General features: G+C 53.9%; 2 protein-coding genes across 16 annotated transcripts in view; one reads left to right on the top strand and one right to left on the bottom strand.

Moving 5' to 3' along the window:
- Positions 1-10381, bottom strand: part of ODAD1 (outer dynein arm docking complex subunit 1) — a 29395-nt gene extending 19014 nt beyond the window's left edge. The window contains exons 1-5 of one of the 9 annotated variants that reach the window (XM_025424420.3): positions 9962-10007; positions 7838-7894; positions 7377-7469; positions 5818-5917; positions 5479-5668 (exon numbers count right to left, since the gene is read on the bottom strand). In XM_025424420.3, the coding sequence (XP_025280205.1) occupies positions 5479-5668; positions 5818-5917; positions 7377-7446 (360 nt within the window). In that variant the 5' untranslated portion in view covers positions 7447-7469; positions 7838-7894; positions 9962-10007. Of the gene's footprint in view, positions 1-5478; positions 5669-5801; positions 5918-7376; positions 7470-7837; positions 8018-9961; positions 10008-10333 lie in introns of those variants that run through there. The other 8 variants (XM_049094047.1, XM_025424418.3, XM_049094068.1 and 5 more) reach the window with 8 other exon arrangements.
- Positions 10382-12587: 2206 nt separating this feature from the next.
- On the top strand, positions 12588-16720 carry EMP3 (epithelial membrane protein 3). 7 transcript variants are annotated; one of them, XM_025424446.3, is made up of 5 exons: positions 12588-12930; positions 13890-14008; positions 14284-14386; positions 15237-15377; positions 16450-16720. In XM_025424446.3, exons 2-5 carry the CDS (start codon positions 13931-13933, stop codon positions 16617-16619), a joined length of 492 nt encoding a protein of 163 aa, XP_025280231.1. In that variant the 5' UTR covers positions 12588-12930; positions 13890-13930; the 3' UTR covers positions 16620-16720. The 7 variants fall into 7 exon arrangements, with proteins under 7 accessions (XP_025280231.1, XP_025280228.1, XP_025280226.1 ...); XM_025424443.3 differs by having other exon boundaries at positions 12591-12930; positions 13816-14008; XM_025424441.3 differs by having other exon boundaries at positions 12591-12930; positions 13773-14008.
- Positions 16721-17100: the final 380 nt, after the last annotated feature.

Raw genomic sequence — 17100 nt, 5'->3', positions numbered from 1 at the left:
AATTACAAGAATTTTATAATAAATCTTGATAAAGGATAAAGCGAATCCTTTCACATTGTTCTTCTTTTAAGTCAAAGTCATCTTGTCCATTGCACTTCCATATAAGCAGAATCTGCTTGTCAATTCCATCCATTAAAAAAAAAAAAGAAAACCTTCAGTACTTTGGTTGGGATTATATCTATAAATAAATTTGGAGATCTGACATTTTATGACACTAACTCTTCGAATCCATGGATAGATCTCTACATTTATTAAGCTCTTCTTTACTATCCCTCAGTAAAATACTACAACTTACTCCATAGAGGTCTTGCACACTTTTGTTAGATTTCTTCTTAGGTACTTCTTTTGGCTATTATAAATGTGTATTTTCTTCTTTTATTTTATAATAGTTATCCCTAATACAGGGCAATATCATTAACTTTGCATATTAATTCTGTATCTAGCCACATTTTTAAAATATCTTTTTAATTACAGTAAGTTGGTGTTATATTCTTCTGGATCTTCTATGTACACAAATATATCATCTACAAACAATGACAATTTCATTTCTTCCTCTCCAATGTTTACATTGTTTTTTTACTTTTCCTGGCCATACTGCACTGGATATGACCTCCAGCACAATGTTAAATAGAAGTGGTGCTGACATCTTTATATTGTTACTGATCTCAAAGATAATCTTTTTCATGGTTTGCTATCAAATATATTTTCTTTTTTTTTAAGATTTTATTTATTTATTCATGAGAGACACAGAGAGAGAGAGAGGCAGAGACACAGGCAGAGGGAGAAGCAGGCTCCATGCACCGGGAGCCCGAGGTGGGATTCGATCCCGGGTCTCCAGGATCGTGCCCTGGGCCAAAGGCAGGCGCCAAACCGCTACACCACCGGGGCTGCCCTCAAATATATTTTCTGTAGATGTTTTATAGTTATCCTTTACCAAATTCAGGAAATCTCTTTTGTTCCTGGCTTTCCAAGAGTTTTTTGCATAAAAGGATACTGAATTTTATCAAATATTTTTTTCTTTTTTTTAAGATTTATTTATTTATTCATGAGTGACAGAGAGAGAGAGGCAGAGACACAGGCAGAGGGAGAAGCAGGCTCCCTGCAGGGAGCCCAAGGCAAGACTCGATCCCAGATCCCAGGATCACGCCCTGAACGGAGGCAGACACTTAACCACTGAGCCACCCTATTTTTATTTTTACATAGACCAGTGCTATAAATGGGTCCAAGTCAAAGGACTGTCATCAGTCTCTCATATGGTAGGCTCAGAAAATGAGAGTGAGCATTTAAGCAAGCATCAGAAATGGTGTTTTGGGGTGCTGTTAAATGCATGTATCAAGCCACAGAAGGCACAAGCCTTATAAAATTAAGGAGTCGGTAATAGATGGGAAGTTTTAAAAGTTGGTCCATTAACACATATAATTTGAGAAAAACTATGTCTAAGTCTACTTTATTTTTTTGCCAGAAAATGTCTATTCTTTCACATTTTCAGATGATTTTTTATTATTATTATTCATGAGAGACACAGAGACAGAGAGAGAGGCAGAGATGCAGGCAGAGGGAGAAGCAGGCTCCATGTAGGAAGCCTGATGTGGGACTTGATCCCAGGACTCCAGGATCACGCCCTGGGCCAAAGGCAGGCACTAAACTGCTGAGCCACCCAGGGATCCCCTAGATGATATTTTTATTGGGCATAAGATTCTTTTCTCTTTTTTTTAAAGATTTTATTTATTCATGAGAGACACAGAGACAGAGAGAGAGGCAGAAACGCAGGCAGAGGGAGAAACAGGCTCCATGTAGGGAGCCCAACGTGGGACTCGATCCCGGGACCCCAGGATTACACCCCGGGCTGAAGGTGGCGCTAAACCGCTGAGCCACCTGAGCTACCCTCTTTTCTCATTTTTAAAGATTTTATTAATTTGTTTGAGAGAAAGCATGAGTGGAGGAAGAGGCAGAGGGAGAGGGAGGAGCAGACTCCCCACTGAACAGGGAGCCTGACACAGGCCTCAATCCCAGGACCCTGAATCATGACCTGAGCCGAAAGCAGACTTTAACCAAGTGAGCCACTCAGGCACCCCTTGTTGAGTATAAGGTTCTAAGTTGACAGCTTTCCCTTTAGAACAGTGAAGTTATAATTTGTTTTCTGACTTCCAGTATCTCTTTTTAAAAAATCACTTGTCAGTTTAATTGTAGTTCCTCTGAAAGTAATCTTATTTTTTGGCTACTTCTATATTCTAAAACTTCCCTGTGTTCTATATAATTTTTTTTCCATCCTGTTTTAGACTCTAAGGCATCCTTGACTCTGTGGATTTGTCCTTTTATCAGTTCTGGAAAATTCTCAGATATTATTTTTTTTAACTTATTTATTCATGAGAGACACAGAGAGAGAGAGAGAGAGTGAGAAAGAGAGAGAGAGGCAGAGACACAGGCAGAGGAAAAAGCAGGCCCCATGCAGGAAGCCTGACGTGGGACTCGATCCCGGGTCTCCAGGATCAGGCCCTGAGCTGAAGGCGGCCCTAAACCACTGAGCCACCCGGGCTGCCCAGATATTATCTTATTACACATTATCTCTGTCCCATTTTCTTTCTGTTCTTCTGAAACTTTTTTTTTTTTTTTAAGATTTTATTTTTTTTAAGCAACCTCTACATCCAGCACGGGGCTCAAACCCACAACCCGAGATCAAGTCACACACTCCCACTGAGCCAGCCATGCACCCCATCTTCTGAAATTCTCATCAAACATATACTTAACTTCACTCTATCTGCAATGTCTCATAACCACCCTCCCCCTATTTCTATCTTTTTGTCTCTCTGTGGTGGATGCTAGGTGATTTAAGCTCAATAAATTCTTTCTTCAGCTTTTATTTGGCTTATTATCTGTCTCTCCAGTAGAATGTAAAATACATTAGAGCAGGGTCCTTGTCTGTTTGGTTCACTGCTGTGTCCTCAAATACCAGGGCCTGGCACTTAGTAGGCACTCCCATAAATATGTGTTTGATGAATGAATGTCACCAGATAACTATAGCTTATCTTGACCTTACAGGGAATTTCAGAGCTCTACTCTAGAGACCCTATCCCCCAAACTGATCTACAGTTTTCCATAATCAAGGCTGTTAGGGCAAAAGAATCCATGGAGCCAAGATCATAAAATCATCCTGCTTGGGCCTGACTCTGATGAGTTTCCATGAAAGATGGAGGAAAACCAATTCAAGCAGCCAACAACACCCACTAAGCCACTGCACTACCGTGAAACAGCCAAAAGTTTGGCATGTGTGAAGCAGAATTCAGCTTCCAAAAGGCAGCTCAGGGAGCTACTGAGAGGTGAAAAAACACACTGATTGAAAGTCACAGGCTTCTGGGTGGCTCAGTGGTTGAGCATCTGCCTTTGGCTCAGGTCGTGATCCCAGGGTCCTGGGATCGAGTCCTGAGTCAGGCTCCCCACAGGGAGCCTGCTTCTCCCTCCGCCTATGTCTCCGCCTCTCTCTGTATCACAGACAGAGAGAGAGAGGCAGAGACAAAGTCAGAGGGAGAAGCAGGCTTCATGCAGGGAGCCAGATGTGGGACTCAATCCTGGGACTCCAGGATCACTCCCTGAGCCAAAGGCAGGCACTAAACTGCTGAGCCACCCAGGGATCCCCTAAATAAAATCTTTAAAAAAAGAAAGTCAAATGTATGAAAACTACATGGTAGGGGCACCTGGTTGGCACAGTTGGTTAAGTGACTGATTCTTGATTTCCATTCAGGTCATGATCTCGGGATCATGAGATCGAGCTTCATATCAGGCTTCCCCCTTAGCACATGGAATCTGCTTAAGTTTCCCTCTCCTTCGCCCTCTGCCTTCTCCTCACCACCTCTCTCTCTCTCTCTCTCTCTCTCTCTCTAAAGAAAATAAATAAATCTTAAAAAAAAATACACAAAACCCTGTGGTAGACAGAATAATGCCCCCTTGCCCACATGTCTACATCCTAATCCTTGAAACTTGTGTATAAATGACCCTAATGGCCAAAAAGGACTTTGCAAATGTGATAAACTTAAGGATCTTGAGATGGGGAGATTACCCTGAATTACCTGGGTGTAATCACAAAGGTCCTTACAAGTGAAAGAAAGGCACAAGAGAGTCAGAATCAGAGAGGCAAGAGGTCAGAGTGATGCACAAAAGAAAGATTCAGCTGGCCACTGCTAGCCTTGCAAAGAAAGGAGCCACAAACCAAGGAATGCAGACAGCTTCTAGAAGCTGGAGAAGGGATCCCTGGGTGGCGCAGCGGTTTGGCGCCTGCCTTTGGCCCAGGGCGCGATCTTGGAGACCCGGGATCGAATCCCACGTCAGGCTCCCGGTGCATGGAGCCTGCTTCTCCCTCTGCCTGTGTCTCTGCCTCTCTCTCTCTCTCTCTCTCATGAATAAATAAATTAAAAAAAAAAAAAAAAAAAAATCTTTAGAAGCTGGAGAAGCTCCAGAAAACAGAGTCTCCTCTGAAGCCTTCAGAAGGAATGAAGCCTCGCTGACACTCTGACTTCAATTTACCCCGGTAAAACTCACTTTGGACTTCTGTCCTCTACCACTACAAGATAATTAATTTTAAGATGTTATTTATTTATTTGAGAGCGAGAGTGTGCACATGCAGGGGAAGGGGCAAAGGGAGAGGGAAAGAATCTCAAGAGGACTCTGTACTGAACACAGAGCCTGATGCAGACCTCAGTTTCTTTGATCTCACAACTCGGAGATCATGACCTGGGCCACCCAGGAGCTCCTAATTTGTATTACATTTTAAGCCACCAAGTTTGTGGTCATTTGTTACAGCGAAAATAGGAAAGTAACACAGGCCACCAAGATAAGTAACCTTCAAAGCCCTCTTTGTGATCCAACAGTGTGCAAGAAATCATTTGGTCCAGGCAAGCAATTTTTTTTTTAACTAAGACAAGAACAGGAAACAGCAGGATGAATTTCACCCAGAACAGAATAAGGATTACCTGGTTGAAACTTCTCTCAGCTGTCTATGCATGTTTACATCCACATGTGAACAAACTGCCTCCAGAGATCATGATCACAAAAACCTGAGCGAACACTGACCTACAAAATTTATATTGTTTCCAAGGCCAAGATCTTGAGGTAGGTCAAACTGAAAATCTATGTAGGCTCTGCTGCCTTACCAACTCTGCTTTCTGCAGTTAAGGAAATGAGGGCCCAGAGAGGTAAAGACTTGCCCACGGTACCACAGCTCTGATGCAGCAGGGCCAGGATTCTAATGCCAGTTTGGCTGACTCCGGGAGGTGTATCTTCCCCCTTTAACCACACCACCCCCTTTTAGGATGTGTGGAATTGTGCTAAGCAAGAAACACCTGCATTCCTCCTAGAGCCCGAACATAACTCTCCTAGGTGGATGCTTTCAATAAGCCTATTTTTCAGATGAAGAAGCTAAGGCTCAAAGCAGTCCCAATACTCGCCCCTTAAGGGCGATCTACAGAGTCTGGTCTCAGAACCCACCTGCTTGTCCAGGGCCCTGGTCTGCTCCTGTAGCTCCTTGACCTCGGCCTCCACTTGGACCCGGCACTTCAGCAGATGGCTCATGTTCTCCAGCCTCTCACTATCTCGCAGCCGCTTAGCCTGGCTCTGGGCGACTCTGATCTGCACCTGAAGTTTATCCCGCACTCGCTCCAGGCACTGGATCTCCTCACTGCCCAGGCAGGGATGGGGAGAGCAAGCCAGCAAGGGGCAAAGCTCATAATCACTAAAGGCCAGACACAGGGCCGGCCCTCCCTGCCTCGGACCCCCAACCCTTGTAAGAGCCCCCTCCCCAGCTCTGGTACCAGGCACTGGGCTCACAGTTGCTTGTTGATGCGCTGGTGGACTTCCTTGCTGTATGCCCGCCTCTCAGCCTCCATCACTTTGCATTGCCGCTGTAGTCTGCTCAGCTCCCAATCCACTGAGGGCAGGACAAGCCAAGGGGCTCATTAGGAATCCAGTAGGCCCCAGCCCCTGCCTCTCCAGGACCTAGGAATTCTGGTTCCCTCAGTGTCCCACAAACCGCAGCTGAAGAGCAGACCGAGTCCCCAACACCCCTCTACCACTGCATTTCAGCTCCTGTGTCCCTCATACTTCCTCACCCCTTGGGATTCCTGGACCCCAGGATTTTTTTCCCCTAAACCTACTCCTACGCCAGGATTGGGTACACATCGGCTTCCCCACTAGAGGGCGCTCCTGGAAGACCTCGCGGTCCGCAGGGACCCGCCACATAGGACCTGGAACTTGGGAAAGCTGAGGATAGGTGCCCAGACCTGGCTGGGGCTGGCAACAGCATTCTTGCTTCCTCCCTCCCCTTCAGTCCCCATCACCCAACAGTCCTCGGTCCCATCCTCCTGCCTTCTCACTCTCAGCCCACCCCCTAGGTTCGGGCTTCAATCTGTCCTGCCCGGAATATCATCTCAGCCTCCTCCCCAACCTCTTGACCTCCCTTCACAGCCCCAGAGTGTCTTTCTATACCCAGAGCTGACCCTGCCCCTCCCCAGCTCACAGGCCTCCCCTTGGAGCTCCAGGGCCCCCAGGACAATGTCCCAGTTTCTCAGCCTGGTGTTCAAGGCCCCATATGATCTGACCCTACCCACCACTGGAGTCTGGTCCACCAGCACACCACCTCCCACCTTTTCAACCAGCGATTCTGGCCCACGTAGACAGCTGGCAATGTCTGGAGACATTTATGATTGTCACCATGTGGGGACAGGGCAAGGGAAGGTGATCGTGGCATGTAATGGATGGAGGTCAGGGATGCTGCGGAGCATCCACAATGCCCAGGACAGCCCCCATGACTAAGAATGATCTAACCCCAAGTGTCAATAGTGTGGAGGATGAGAAACCCTGTTCCAGGCACACGCTGTTTTCTCTGCCAAAACACTCTCCCCTTCTGGCTCCCACTGGCAATTCCTGGGAGGAGTTCCAAGCCCCACTCTTATGTCTTCTCCTTCAGGAAGTCTTCCTGGAGGGATCCCTGGATGGCTCAGTGGTTTAGTGCCTGCCTTCGGGCCGTGGTCCTGGAGTCCTGGGATTGAGTCCCACATCAGGCTCCCTGCATGGAGCCTGCTTCTCCCTCTGCCTGTGTCTCTGCCTCTGTGTGTGTGTGTGTCTCTGCCTCTCTCTCTCTCTGTGTCTCTCATGAATAAATAAATAAAATCTTTAAAAAAAATAAAAATAAAAATAAGGAAGTCTTCCTGGACCGCCCCACTGCCAGGCCTATCCCACTGCCCTGCTCTACCTCCATTCCCCTTCTTGTGCATTCTCCCTAGAGGGCTCTCCTTTGGAAGGCCTCCCTGTCTTCAGCGTCCTGCACCACAATACCTGGACACTTGGGAAAACCGAGGAAAAGAATGAGTGAAAAAAAAGCAAATTACCCATTCCGTCCAAGAAGGCATCACTTCCATCCTCCGAGCAGGCACTCCCTGCAGAGTGTTCCAAAGGCATCTTGTCCAAAGAGGGTGGGACTCCTGTAGGGGGTGATACAGGACCCACGTAGACGGCAAGCAGGAGAGGGCCGGAAGGTGGGTGGAGGCGAACAGCGAGGGGCTAGGAGTTGGAAGGTGACCCCAGAACCACCTCTGGCCTCTCCTGGAGTCCCAATCCTCCAATGGGTTGGAGGGGGAGCCTCTCGGGTCTCTCCCCACACCCCTCCCAGCCTCCCACCTCTCATATTTTCTGTGTTGTGTTTTGACTCTGACTCTGGCGGGGGGATGGGGGGTGGGGGACAGGACCCCTAGGCTCTTGGTATCTCTGCAGCGGCGTGGCGGTTTGGGGAAGGAGACACGGAGGAGGGGGAAAGCCTGGCCGGCTGTGGGGAGCGCGGCCCGGTCCCTACCTGCTGGAGTGCCTGACCTGTCCTCGGTCCTCCAAGCTCACTGTTGTGGCCTGGTTACTGGGGAGATGAAGGGCCAATGAGGCCTGAGGACAGCGGTCTGGGTGGGGCTGAAGCCTTGAGGAGGCCCGTGGGAGGTGAGGCTGGGGAGGAGGGGCCGTGGGAGGGGAGGAGGTACGTGGGAGCGGAGGGGAGGCCGCTGGGGAGGAGGGGCCGCTGGGGAGGAGGGGTCGTGGGAGGCGAGATGGGGAGGAGGGGCCGCTGGGGAGGAGGGGCCGTGGGAGGCGGGGCCGCTGGGGAGGAGGGACCGTGGGAGGCGAGGCTGGGGAGGAGGGGCCACTGGGGAGGAGGGGCCGCTGGGGAGGAGGGGCCGCTGGGGAGGAGGGGCCTCTGGGGAGGAGGGGTCGCTGGGGAGGAGGGGCCGCTGGGGAGGAGGGGCCTCTGGGGAGGGAGGGGTCGCTAGGGAAGAGGGGCCGTGGGAGGCGGGGCTGGGGAGGAGGGGCCGCTGGGGAGGAGGGGCCGCTGGGGAGGAGGGGCCACTGGGGAGGAGGGGTCGCTGGGGAGGAGGGGCCGCTGGGGAGGAGGGGCCGCTGGGGAGGGAGGGGTCGCTAGGGAAGAGGGGCCGTGGGAGGCGGGGCTGGGGAGGAGGGGCCGCTGGGGAGGAGGGGCCGCTGGGGAGGAGGGGCCGCTGGGGAGGAGGGTCCGCTGGGGAGGGAGGGGTCGCTAGGGAAGAGGGGCCGTGGGAGGCGGGGCTGGGGAGGAGGGGTCGCTGGGGAGGAGGGGCCGCTGGGGAGGAGGGGCCGCTGGGGAGGAGGGTCCGCTGGGGAGGGAGGGGTCGCTAGGGAAGAGGGGCCGTGGGAGGCGGGGCTGGGGAGGAGGGGCCGCTGGGGAGGAGGGGCCGCTGGGGAGGAGGGGCCGCTGGGGAGGAGGGGTCGCTGGGGAGGAGGAGTCGCTGGGGAGGGAGGGGTCGCTAGGGAAGAGGGGCCGTGGGAGGCGGGGCTGGGGAGGAGGGGCCGCTGGGGAAGAGGGGTCGTGGGGAGGAGGGGCCGTGGGGAGGAGGGGCCCTGGGGAGGAGGGGCCGTGGGGAGGAGGGGCCGTGGGGAGGAGGGGCCGTGGGGAAGAGGGGTCGTGGGGAGGAGGGGCCGTGGGGAGGAGGGGCCGTGGGGAGGAGGGGCCGCTGGGGAGGAGGGGCCGCTGGGGAGGAGGAGTCGCTGGGGAGGGAGGGGTCGCTAGGGAAGAGGGGCCGTGGGAGGCGGGGCTGGGGAGGAGGGGCCGCTGGGGAAGAGGGGTCGTGGGGAGGAGGGGCCGTGGGGAGGAGGGGCCCTGGGGAGGAGGGGCCGTGGGGAGGAGGGGCCGTGGGGAGGAGGGGCCGTGGGGAAGAGGGGTCGTGGGGAGGAGGGGCCGTGGGGAGGAGGGGCCGTGGGGAGGAGGGGCCGCTGGGGAGGAGGGGCCGCTGGGGAGGAGGAGTCGCTGGGGAGGGAGGGGTCGCTAGGGAAGAGGGGCCGTGGGAGGCGGGGCTGGGGAGGAGGGGCCGCTGGGGAAGAGGGGCCGTGGGGAGGAGGGGCCGTGGGGAGGAGGGGCCGTGGGGAGGAGGGGCCGTGGGGAGGAGGGGCCGTGGGGAAGAGGGGTCGTGGGGAGGAGGGGCCGTGGGGAGGAGGGGCCGTGGGGAGGAGGGGCCGCTGGGGAGGAGGGGCCGCTGGGGAGGAGCGGCCGTGGGAGGCGGGGCCGCTGGGGACGAGGGGCCGTGGGAGAGAGGCTGGGGAGTAGGAGCCGTGGGAGGCGGGGCTGGGGAGGATGGGGCCGTGGGAGGGGCGGCTGGGCAGGAGGGACGGCGGGAGGGGAGGAGAGGCCGAGGAGAGGGGCCGCCGGGGAGGAGGGGCCGTGGGAGGCGAGGCTGGGAGGACGGGCCGAGGCAGCCGGAAGACCTGAGAAGACCTCGGGAGCGGAGAACAGGCCGGCTGCGGGGCGGGGCTGGGAGCGTCGCGAGGGGCGGGGCAGGGGAGGCCTGGAGAAGGCTGGGTGGGCCTTGAGGGCGGGGCTTCAGCGCGGGAGCCGACCCGGAGCCCCGTAAAGGGCGGCGCTGGCGGGGCCCGCGAAGCCTGGAACGGGTGGGAGCGGCACGGGTACCTGCGGGGACTGGCCCGGGGCCCGGCGCCGGTGGCCGTCAGGGGCGGGGTATGGGGGGGCGGCCGAGGGAGGGAGGGGCCCTGCGAGGGGCGTGGTCAGGGGAACACGTGAGGGGCGTGGCGGAAGGGCGCTTCCGGGGAGCCAGGGGCTGGGAGCGCTGGGCTGCGTGCTTTCGGGAGGGAGAGGCAGGAGCTGAGAGGTCTTTTGGAGCCAGGGCTAGGAGAGAAGCGTCTGGAAGGCTTTGGAGCTAGGCCGCGGTCCTTTGGGACGAGGCCCGAGGGATGTGTGTCTTAAACTAAGACCACATTATTTTGAAGATTCGTTAGGAAGACCGTGCCGATGCCGGGAGCTGTGACGGGGAGGAACGCTCACCAACTCGGGTCCCTGCAGTGACTCACTACGCATGCGCGGCCAACGGTCTCCCGCGAAGCCGCCAAAAGCCTCTGGCCGGCTGGGGCCGCGCTCCGAGGGGCGGAGGTGGGCGGGGCCGCGCGCCCCGCCCCGCCCCCGCCTGGCCACACCCCTTCGCGCCGCGCCGCGGGGCACGCCTCCTGAGCCGTAGGCTGCTGCCCACGTGGGCCTCCCGGAGCGGGCGGGCAGTGGGCGCCGCTCCCTGCAGGCTGGGTGTGCCTGAAGCCTGCGGTTTCCTGTGGGAGGAAGCGGCCCGCGGGCGCTCAGCTCAGTTCTTAGCCTTGGAGGCCCAGGAGGGGGAGACCCCGTTACCGCCCGCGGTCTCGCTGATTTTCCCCCTTTCACAGGGTGCTAGCCTAAGGGACCTCCGCTCCCGCCCCCTCTTCATTCCGGGGGGTACCCAACTCTGGCGCCGATTCCGCTAAGGGTCCTTGAAGAGTCCTGGTTTCCACCTCCCTAGCCCCTGCTTTCCACGCTTCTTCCAGGGCCAGGTCTCGTCCCCTTCGTCCCCTTCGCCTACGCTCCATGGAGACCACGTGACCCTCCATCCTCTGATTTTTCCCTCACTGACAGACTTTCTAATTTCCCCGGGGTTCTGGATTCAGACTCCCAGTCTTTGTCCCCAGGAACCCTCATTTTGTACTCCCAACTCTTAAGCCTTGGGGCAAAGGGGTTATTAGTAACTTATCCAAAATCACAGCTAATGAGTGAGTACAAGCTGCTTGGATTTGAATCCAGCCCATGTGCCTCTATAGACAGCTGTACTGGTGCCCACTTTCTGGGTTTCCCGAGTACCCCACCGAGTCCCTGAACTGTTCATCCCTAACCCCTTCAGGGAGTTGAGATGACCAACCACTCTCCTGCCACCTAGCCCTGGCCCCATCAAGATACCCAGACATCCCCTGGTCCAGTTTCCTTTCCCTGCAAGAACCTAGGATTTCAAGTCTCCCAACTCTCAATTCCCTCTCAGGACCCCAGACACCTGGTTCCCTGTCCCTCACTTTTTACTAGCACCCAAACCTTCCAAGAGACCCAGGTATATAGTAATCACAACCCATTCTAATTCAATAACTCAACAATCAGCAATAATAATAGTGAACACTAAGTCCCTGGTACTGCACTTCTGTTTAAAACCCTCCACCGGCTTCTCACTGCCCTCAGAATAAAATCCAAATTCCTCCCCTAGTCTTCAAGGGCCCTCTTTGATTCCCCTTACTACCACTCCCTCCAACTCCCTCTATTCCAGCCACAGTGGTCCCTCTGTCTCCTCCCCAAACAACCTGAGCTTGTTCTTGGGAGCCTTGCATTTCCTCTTCCTCCCAGCATTGAAATGAGTCCTGTCCTCAGGTCTTAGCTCAGATGTCACCTCCCCAGGAAACCTTGTCTGATCACCTTGTTTTAAAGTAGGTTCCTCCTACAGGGTCATTATCACCTCTGTCTTATTTCCTGCAAAGCACTTAGCACTGTCCGAGAAATTTATCGTCTTCATCAATAGATTTTCTCTTTATGGTCTGCCTGCCCCTACTGGGAAGGTAAGCCCCATGATAACAGCAGGCATCACATCTGTGTTCTTTATTATGACCTCCTGGTTCATAATAGATGTTCAATAAATGTTTGATGAAGGAATGAACGTGTCGCTGTGTTAGTGTACCGGTACTACCTTATTCATTTAGAGCAATTATCTGAATTATGACTACCACTATTAATACATTGTCAGTATTATCAGTATTACTGTATCCATGTCACAGATTCAGAAAAAAAACGAGGCTCAGAGAGTCGAAATAGTCAGTCGAGGTCCCCCAGGCAGGAAATGGTGGCACTGGGATTAACTTCCCACCCACCCACCCTCACCCCGACCCCTGCCCCTTTCCAGATTTTCCACCTCTGACACACACTGTGGGGCCAGCTCCCCTCAGCTCTCAACCCATTCCACGCAGCAAGAATCTGGTGTCTTTCCCCAGACCCCCATTCTTCAGAGCATCCAGTCCTAAGCCCCAACAGGGAAAGCAGACATCCCGTCAGGGAGGAGACCCAGACTGGAGGCCTGAGAATCGGACCCTCCCATTCCTCGATGCCTGCCCCACCCTGGCCCTGCTCTGCTCCCTGGGTTCCGAGGACTTGTCATTTCAACCCTGGGAGGGAGTCCCCAAAAGATGCCTGTCTGGGGGCAGTGGGTGGGGACCCAGAGAATGAGGAACCCGAGTGCCTAGTCCCTCCCTCTGGCTGCAGACCTCAGCTGGGTGCGGTGTGGGTGGGTATAAAAGGGTCAGTATATATTGAGAGGAGCAGAGAAAGAAACCAGGAGAGTGAGAGAAAGAAGGAGGTATAGGCAGTAAGGGCTGGAGAGAGAAAGAGGGAAGAAAGGAGGGAGAGAGAAAGAGAGATCTCGATTGGAGGGGAGAAGGAGGGAGAGAGCCAGAGGGGAGAGCAAGCGAGGGAGGGAGGAAGGCGGTGAGAGAGGCGGGGGCCTCGGCAGGGTGGAAGGAGGGAGGAGTAGGGCGGGGCACGGAGGCCCCAGCAAGGGACGAGACTCCAACTCTGACTTTCTGCCGCTCTCGGTAAGTTTCCAGTCCGTTATTCGGACTGAGATTTCTTTATTTACTTGGGAGTGCAGCAGTTTGGGAAGGATACCCCCAGGCTGGGAGAGACACCCCCACTCTCAGACCCCATGGAAATCCTTGTAATTTAAGAACTGATCTCTTAGCACTTGGGGTGGAGATTCGGGAAGGGGTGGGGCCCGGCAAGGATTTGGGGTTCTCAGCAGAGCCCTCCACTGGTAAACTTCCTTTAGTTTTTCCCCATGGCTGTCCACTCTCTCCTGAGGACCCTGAGATGGGGGCTTTCCCCAAGAACACCACAAGTGTGGGGGACCTCCAGGCACCCCCTTCCTGGACACTGAAGGGTCCTGGAAGGCTGGCTCCTTCTTCTCAGACTTCGCCCATGCAACCCCCACCTCCCACTTCCAACATGAATCTTACCCATTTTCCTCACAAAATGTCCAGCAGGCACCAGTCTGGCAGCAGGGTGGGGTGGGGACCTCATGGGCATAGCCAGGGGCTGGGGTTTCCCTGGTTCTTGGAGGGAGGGGTGTGGGATGAGTCATTGGGTGACTCACTGGGTCCCCCTCCTCCCCACCCCAGGAGAGGAGGGGGGGTGAGTCAAGGATGCCTGTCTTTGGGGGAAGCCCCCAGCTTCTGATGACTCTGGAGGGGTATCAGCTTGAATTTTCATATCCTGGCCCATATGTGCCCAGGGTCCAGACTTAGGAGACGGCGTGGGGGCAGGGGTGGAGGTGCACACTGCTAGTCCTACTCACTCCTGGACCCAAGAGTCCATCCCTAGCTTGTTCCAACCTCTGGAGAATTCAAGAGTCCTGGCCTCCAGCCTTCTCCCCATTCAGACTCAGGAGTCCGGGCCCTCAGCGCTCTTCTCCATCACCCCAGGAGTCTGGACTCAGCTCCCTTCAACACCAGGATTGGACCATCTCACCCACCCTTGTGCCAATCTCTTCAAACAGTCATCTCCTGACACCCCCTAGCCCAGGCTTCCACAGCAGCCATGTCACTCCTTCTGCTGGTGGTCTCTGCCCTTCACATCCTAATTCTCATCCTGCTTTTCGTGGCCACTTTGGACAAGGTAAGCCTACTCCAGCAGCAAGACATCTTCTGCAGACTCCCGCCAGCCTTGTCCTTCTTCTAAAGTCATTTAGGCCACTCCCCTTTACCCTAGCATCTGCTCTTCTGCGTTCTGCCTCTGATGCCTCTACCCTAACCTTTCCCCTGACTGCTCCCCACTTCTTACTAAATCCATACTTTCCCAGCACCTCATCCTTTCCCTAACCCTTCCCACAATCTCCCTGACCCCGCCCACTTTCCTTTTCTAACCCTGCCTTTGTTTCTCCTCCATCCCAGTCCTGGTGGACTCTCCCGGGGAAGGAGTCCCTGAATCTCTGGTATGACTGCACATGGAACAATGACAACAAAACATGGGCCTGCAGTAATGTCAGCGAGAATGGTGAGGGGCATCGGAGACTGGTCTGCAAGGGGAAGGGTAACCCCAGATCTCTTCCAGGGACCAAGAACTAGGAACCCCTCAAAGTTTAAGTGGGCAGGTCTAAGCCCCACTGCTGAGTGAGTGGGGCTGATTATGACCCTCTTATCCGGATGGTAGGGGGGGCAACGTGCTTATGTTCAAGAGAGGATGGACCAAGCCTCCCTCCCCTATGATTCAGAAAGAGTGGAAACCACATGCTATAGGTTTAAGGAATGGGGAGAAAGTTTCCAAGATTCTGAGAAGGTAGGATTATGTTTTCAAAGTTCTAAAGAGATGGAACTGGTGTCCAGAATGAATGTCTGGCACCAATTTGTCCAAATTCCAAGAAATTGAGGCTAGAATCACATTAAGGTTCCAAAGGGGTGGGGCTCATCTGAGTTAAGTTATACAGGGGGAGAGCTGCATTCTTCTAAATTTCTAAGTGAAAGAAAATGAAAGAGGAAATGCTTTTCCCTAAGAATGAAGCAAGAATTTCTGTTCTCACTAGTTCTATTCAGTGTTGTATTAGAAGTAGCCAATGCAACAGGGCAAGAAAAATAAATAAAGACATCAAGAGGGAAGAGGAAAAAGTAAAAATGTCTCTATTCTCAGTGGACCTGGTCATGTAAAAAATCCTAAAGAATCATGAAAACAGCTAGAACTGATAAGGCAATTTAGCAAAATTATAGGACTCAAGGTCAATCAATATAAGTGATACTCCTAAGTATCCAAGTTTCTATGGCTCTAAATTAGATGGGGCAGTGAACGATGAGCAAGCTGGTAGAGCTGAAACTCTGGACATACTGTAAGTTCCACCTCTATCTTATTGTAGGCTGGCTCAAGGCGGTTCAGGTCCTCATGGTGCTTTCCCTCATCCTCTGCTGCCTGTCCTTCATCCTGTTCATGTTCCAGCTGTATACCATGCGGCGAGGAGGGCTCTTCTATGCCACTGGCCTCTGCCAGCTTTGCACCAGTAAGCACAGTCCTCAGGGAATTGAAGGGAAGGGAGGGGTACTGTTAGAGTGCTGGGGGCCCTGAGGATGGACATCGGGTCAAAGAAAACAATTATCGGCAGACCAAGGACCACTTGAAGTACCTCCATAGGCTACCTTTCTAGCTGGGGACTTACAGGAGTTGTATTTACACTGATTCAGTGGTTTGTGGTGTGTGTCTCTGAGTCATGTGGAAGCTGACACTTAGAGCTTCAAGGAGCTGGGGCTGGGAAAGGTGGTGTGGGCAAATAATTTAGATCCCAGGGACAGGAGGGCCCAGATGGTTGCTAAGTAATACTCCAGGAGAGGACTCTGAATCATAACAGTACTAATTTTATAATCACAGCCAGCTTCTGTTTCTGGTGGACCTACTGTGTATCAGACTCTTCAGCGAGTTTATATATTAAAATTTTTTGACTTCAAGTGCAAAAAGCTGAGTTAGTATAGTCCTCAGTTTTTGGAATACTCTCTTCTTAGGTTCCTTACAAAGTCCCTCTTGTTTTTGTTTTTAAAGATTTTATTTATTCATGAGACACACACACACACATACACACACAGAGACTGAGAGGCAGAGACACAGGCAGTGAGAGAAGCAGGCTCCATGCAGGGAGCCTGACGTGGGACTGGATCCCTAGTCTCCAGGATCACACCCAGGGCTGAAGGCAGGCACTAAACCGCTGAGCCACCCAGGGATCCCCAGTCCCTCTTGTTTTAATTCACTATTTTCGTGCTTGGCTTGCATACAGGTGCTAAGAAATATTCCTTGAAGGGATGGATGGATGGATGGATGGATGGATGGATGGATGGATGGATGGATGGATGGATAGTATCGTCCCATTTTATGGATGAGTAAAGGGCACCCAGCTAGATTAAATTGCCCAAGAAGAGTATGTGGTCGCCTTATTGCGCAGCTCAGGGAGAGTGAACCACAACTCCCAGAAGGCAGCGGTGCTGCGCCCTGGCCTTTCTGCGGCGTTTTTTGCCCCGTGGCTTATTGGGAAATGCAGTCCTCTTGCGGGCGCTGCCTGACACCTGGTTCTCGTCTCCCCGCAGGCGTGGCGGTGTTTACCGGGGCGCTGATCTACGCCATTCACGCCGAGGAGATCCTGGCGGAGCGCCCGCCGGGGGGCAGCTTCGGTTACTGCTTCGCCCTGGCTTGGGTGGCCTTCCCCCTCGCCCTGGCCAGCGGCGTCATCTACATCCACCTGCGGAAGCGGGAGTGAGGGCCCCGCGTCGCGCTGCCGCCCCTGCCCGCCCCTCGGTCTCAGCCCCGAAGCCCCCGCCCCCGGCCTCCTCCAGAAAATAAAACCGTTTAACCGCCTGATCCGCCTTTGCCTCCTTCCTTCCCTCTGCCTCCTCCAGGGCCCCAGGCTACTCGCGCCCAATCTCTCCTGAACCTGGGACAGCACCCCAGCAGCAGCCTTCAGAACGTCCTGCTCCAGGCCCTCAGTTCCTCCCTAGGACACGGGAGGCCGGCGTCCCAGCCTCCTTTCCCCCTACCCGGATCTGAGGCCCTGGGCCCTCCCCTCTCAGGATTCCTCCCGAGTCTAGACCTCTAGGCACTTGTGGGGAAGAACCAGGCATGTGGGTTTCCTGTCCTCCCTTTCCTTGTACAAGGGTGTCTTTCTCTCAACCGGGCAGGGTGTGTGTTGTTCTAGATTGTTGGTCTCTGCCCCCCACTTCTGGGAAGACACTTTTCTATTT

This window comes from Canis lupus, chromosome 1 (genome assembly GCF_003254725.2).
Source record: "Canis lupus dingo isolate Sandy chromosome 1, ASM325472v2, whole genome shotgun sequence".
NCBI classification, from domain to species: domain Eukaryota; kingdom Metazoa; phylum Chordata; class Mammalia; order Carnivora; family Canidae; genus Canis; species Canis lupus.
Note: the sequence above shows the minus strand (reverse complement) of the source record. Positions and strands in the feature narration are given on the sequence as shown.

Bases quoted from the DNA above. Each gene is read 5' to 3' on its own strand.
- EMP3 (XM_025424446.3), top strand. From the start codon at position 13,931: ATGTCACTCCTTCTGCTGGTGGTCTCTGCCCTTCACATCCTAATTCTC. The intron at 14,009-14,283 runs GTAAGCCTACTC...CCTCCATCCCAG, and splicing joins TCGTGGCCACTTTGGACAAG to TCCTGGTGGACTCTCCCGGG. The intron at 15,378-16,449 runs GTAAGCACAGTC...GTCTCCCCGCAG, and splicing joins CCTCTGCCAGCTTTGCACCA to GCGTGGCGGTGTTTACCGGG.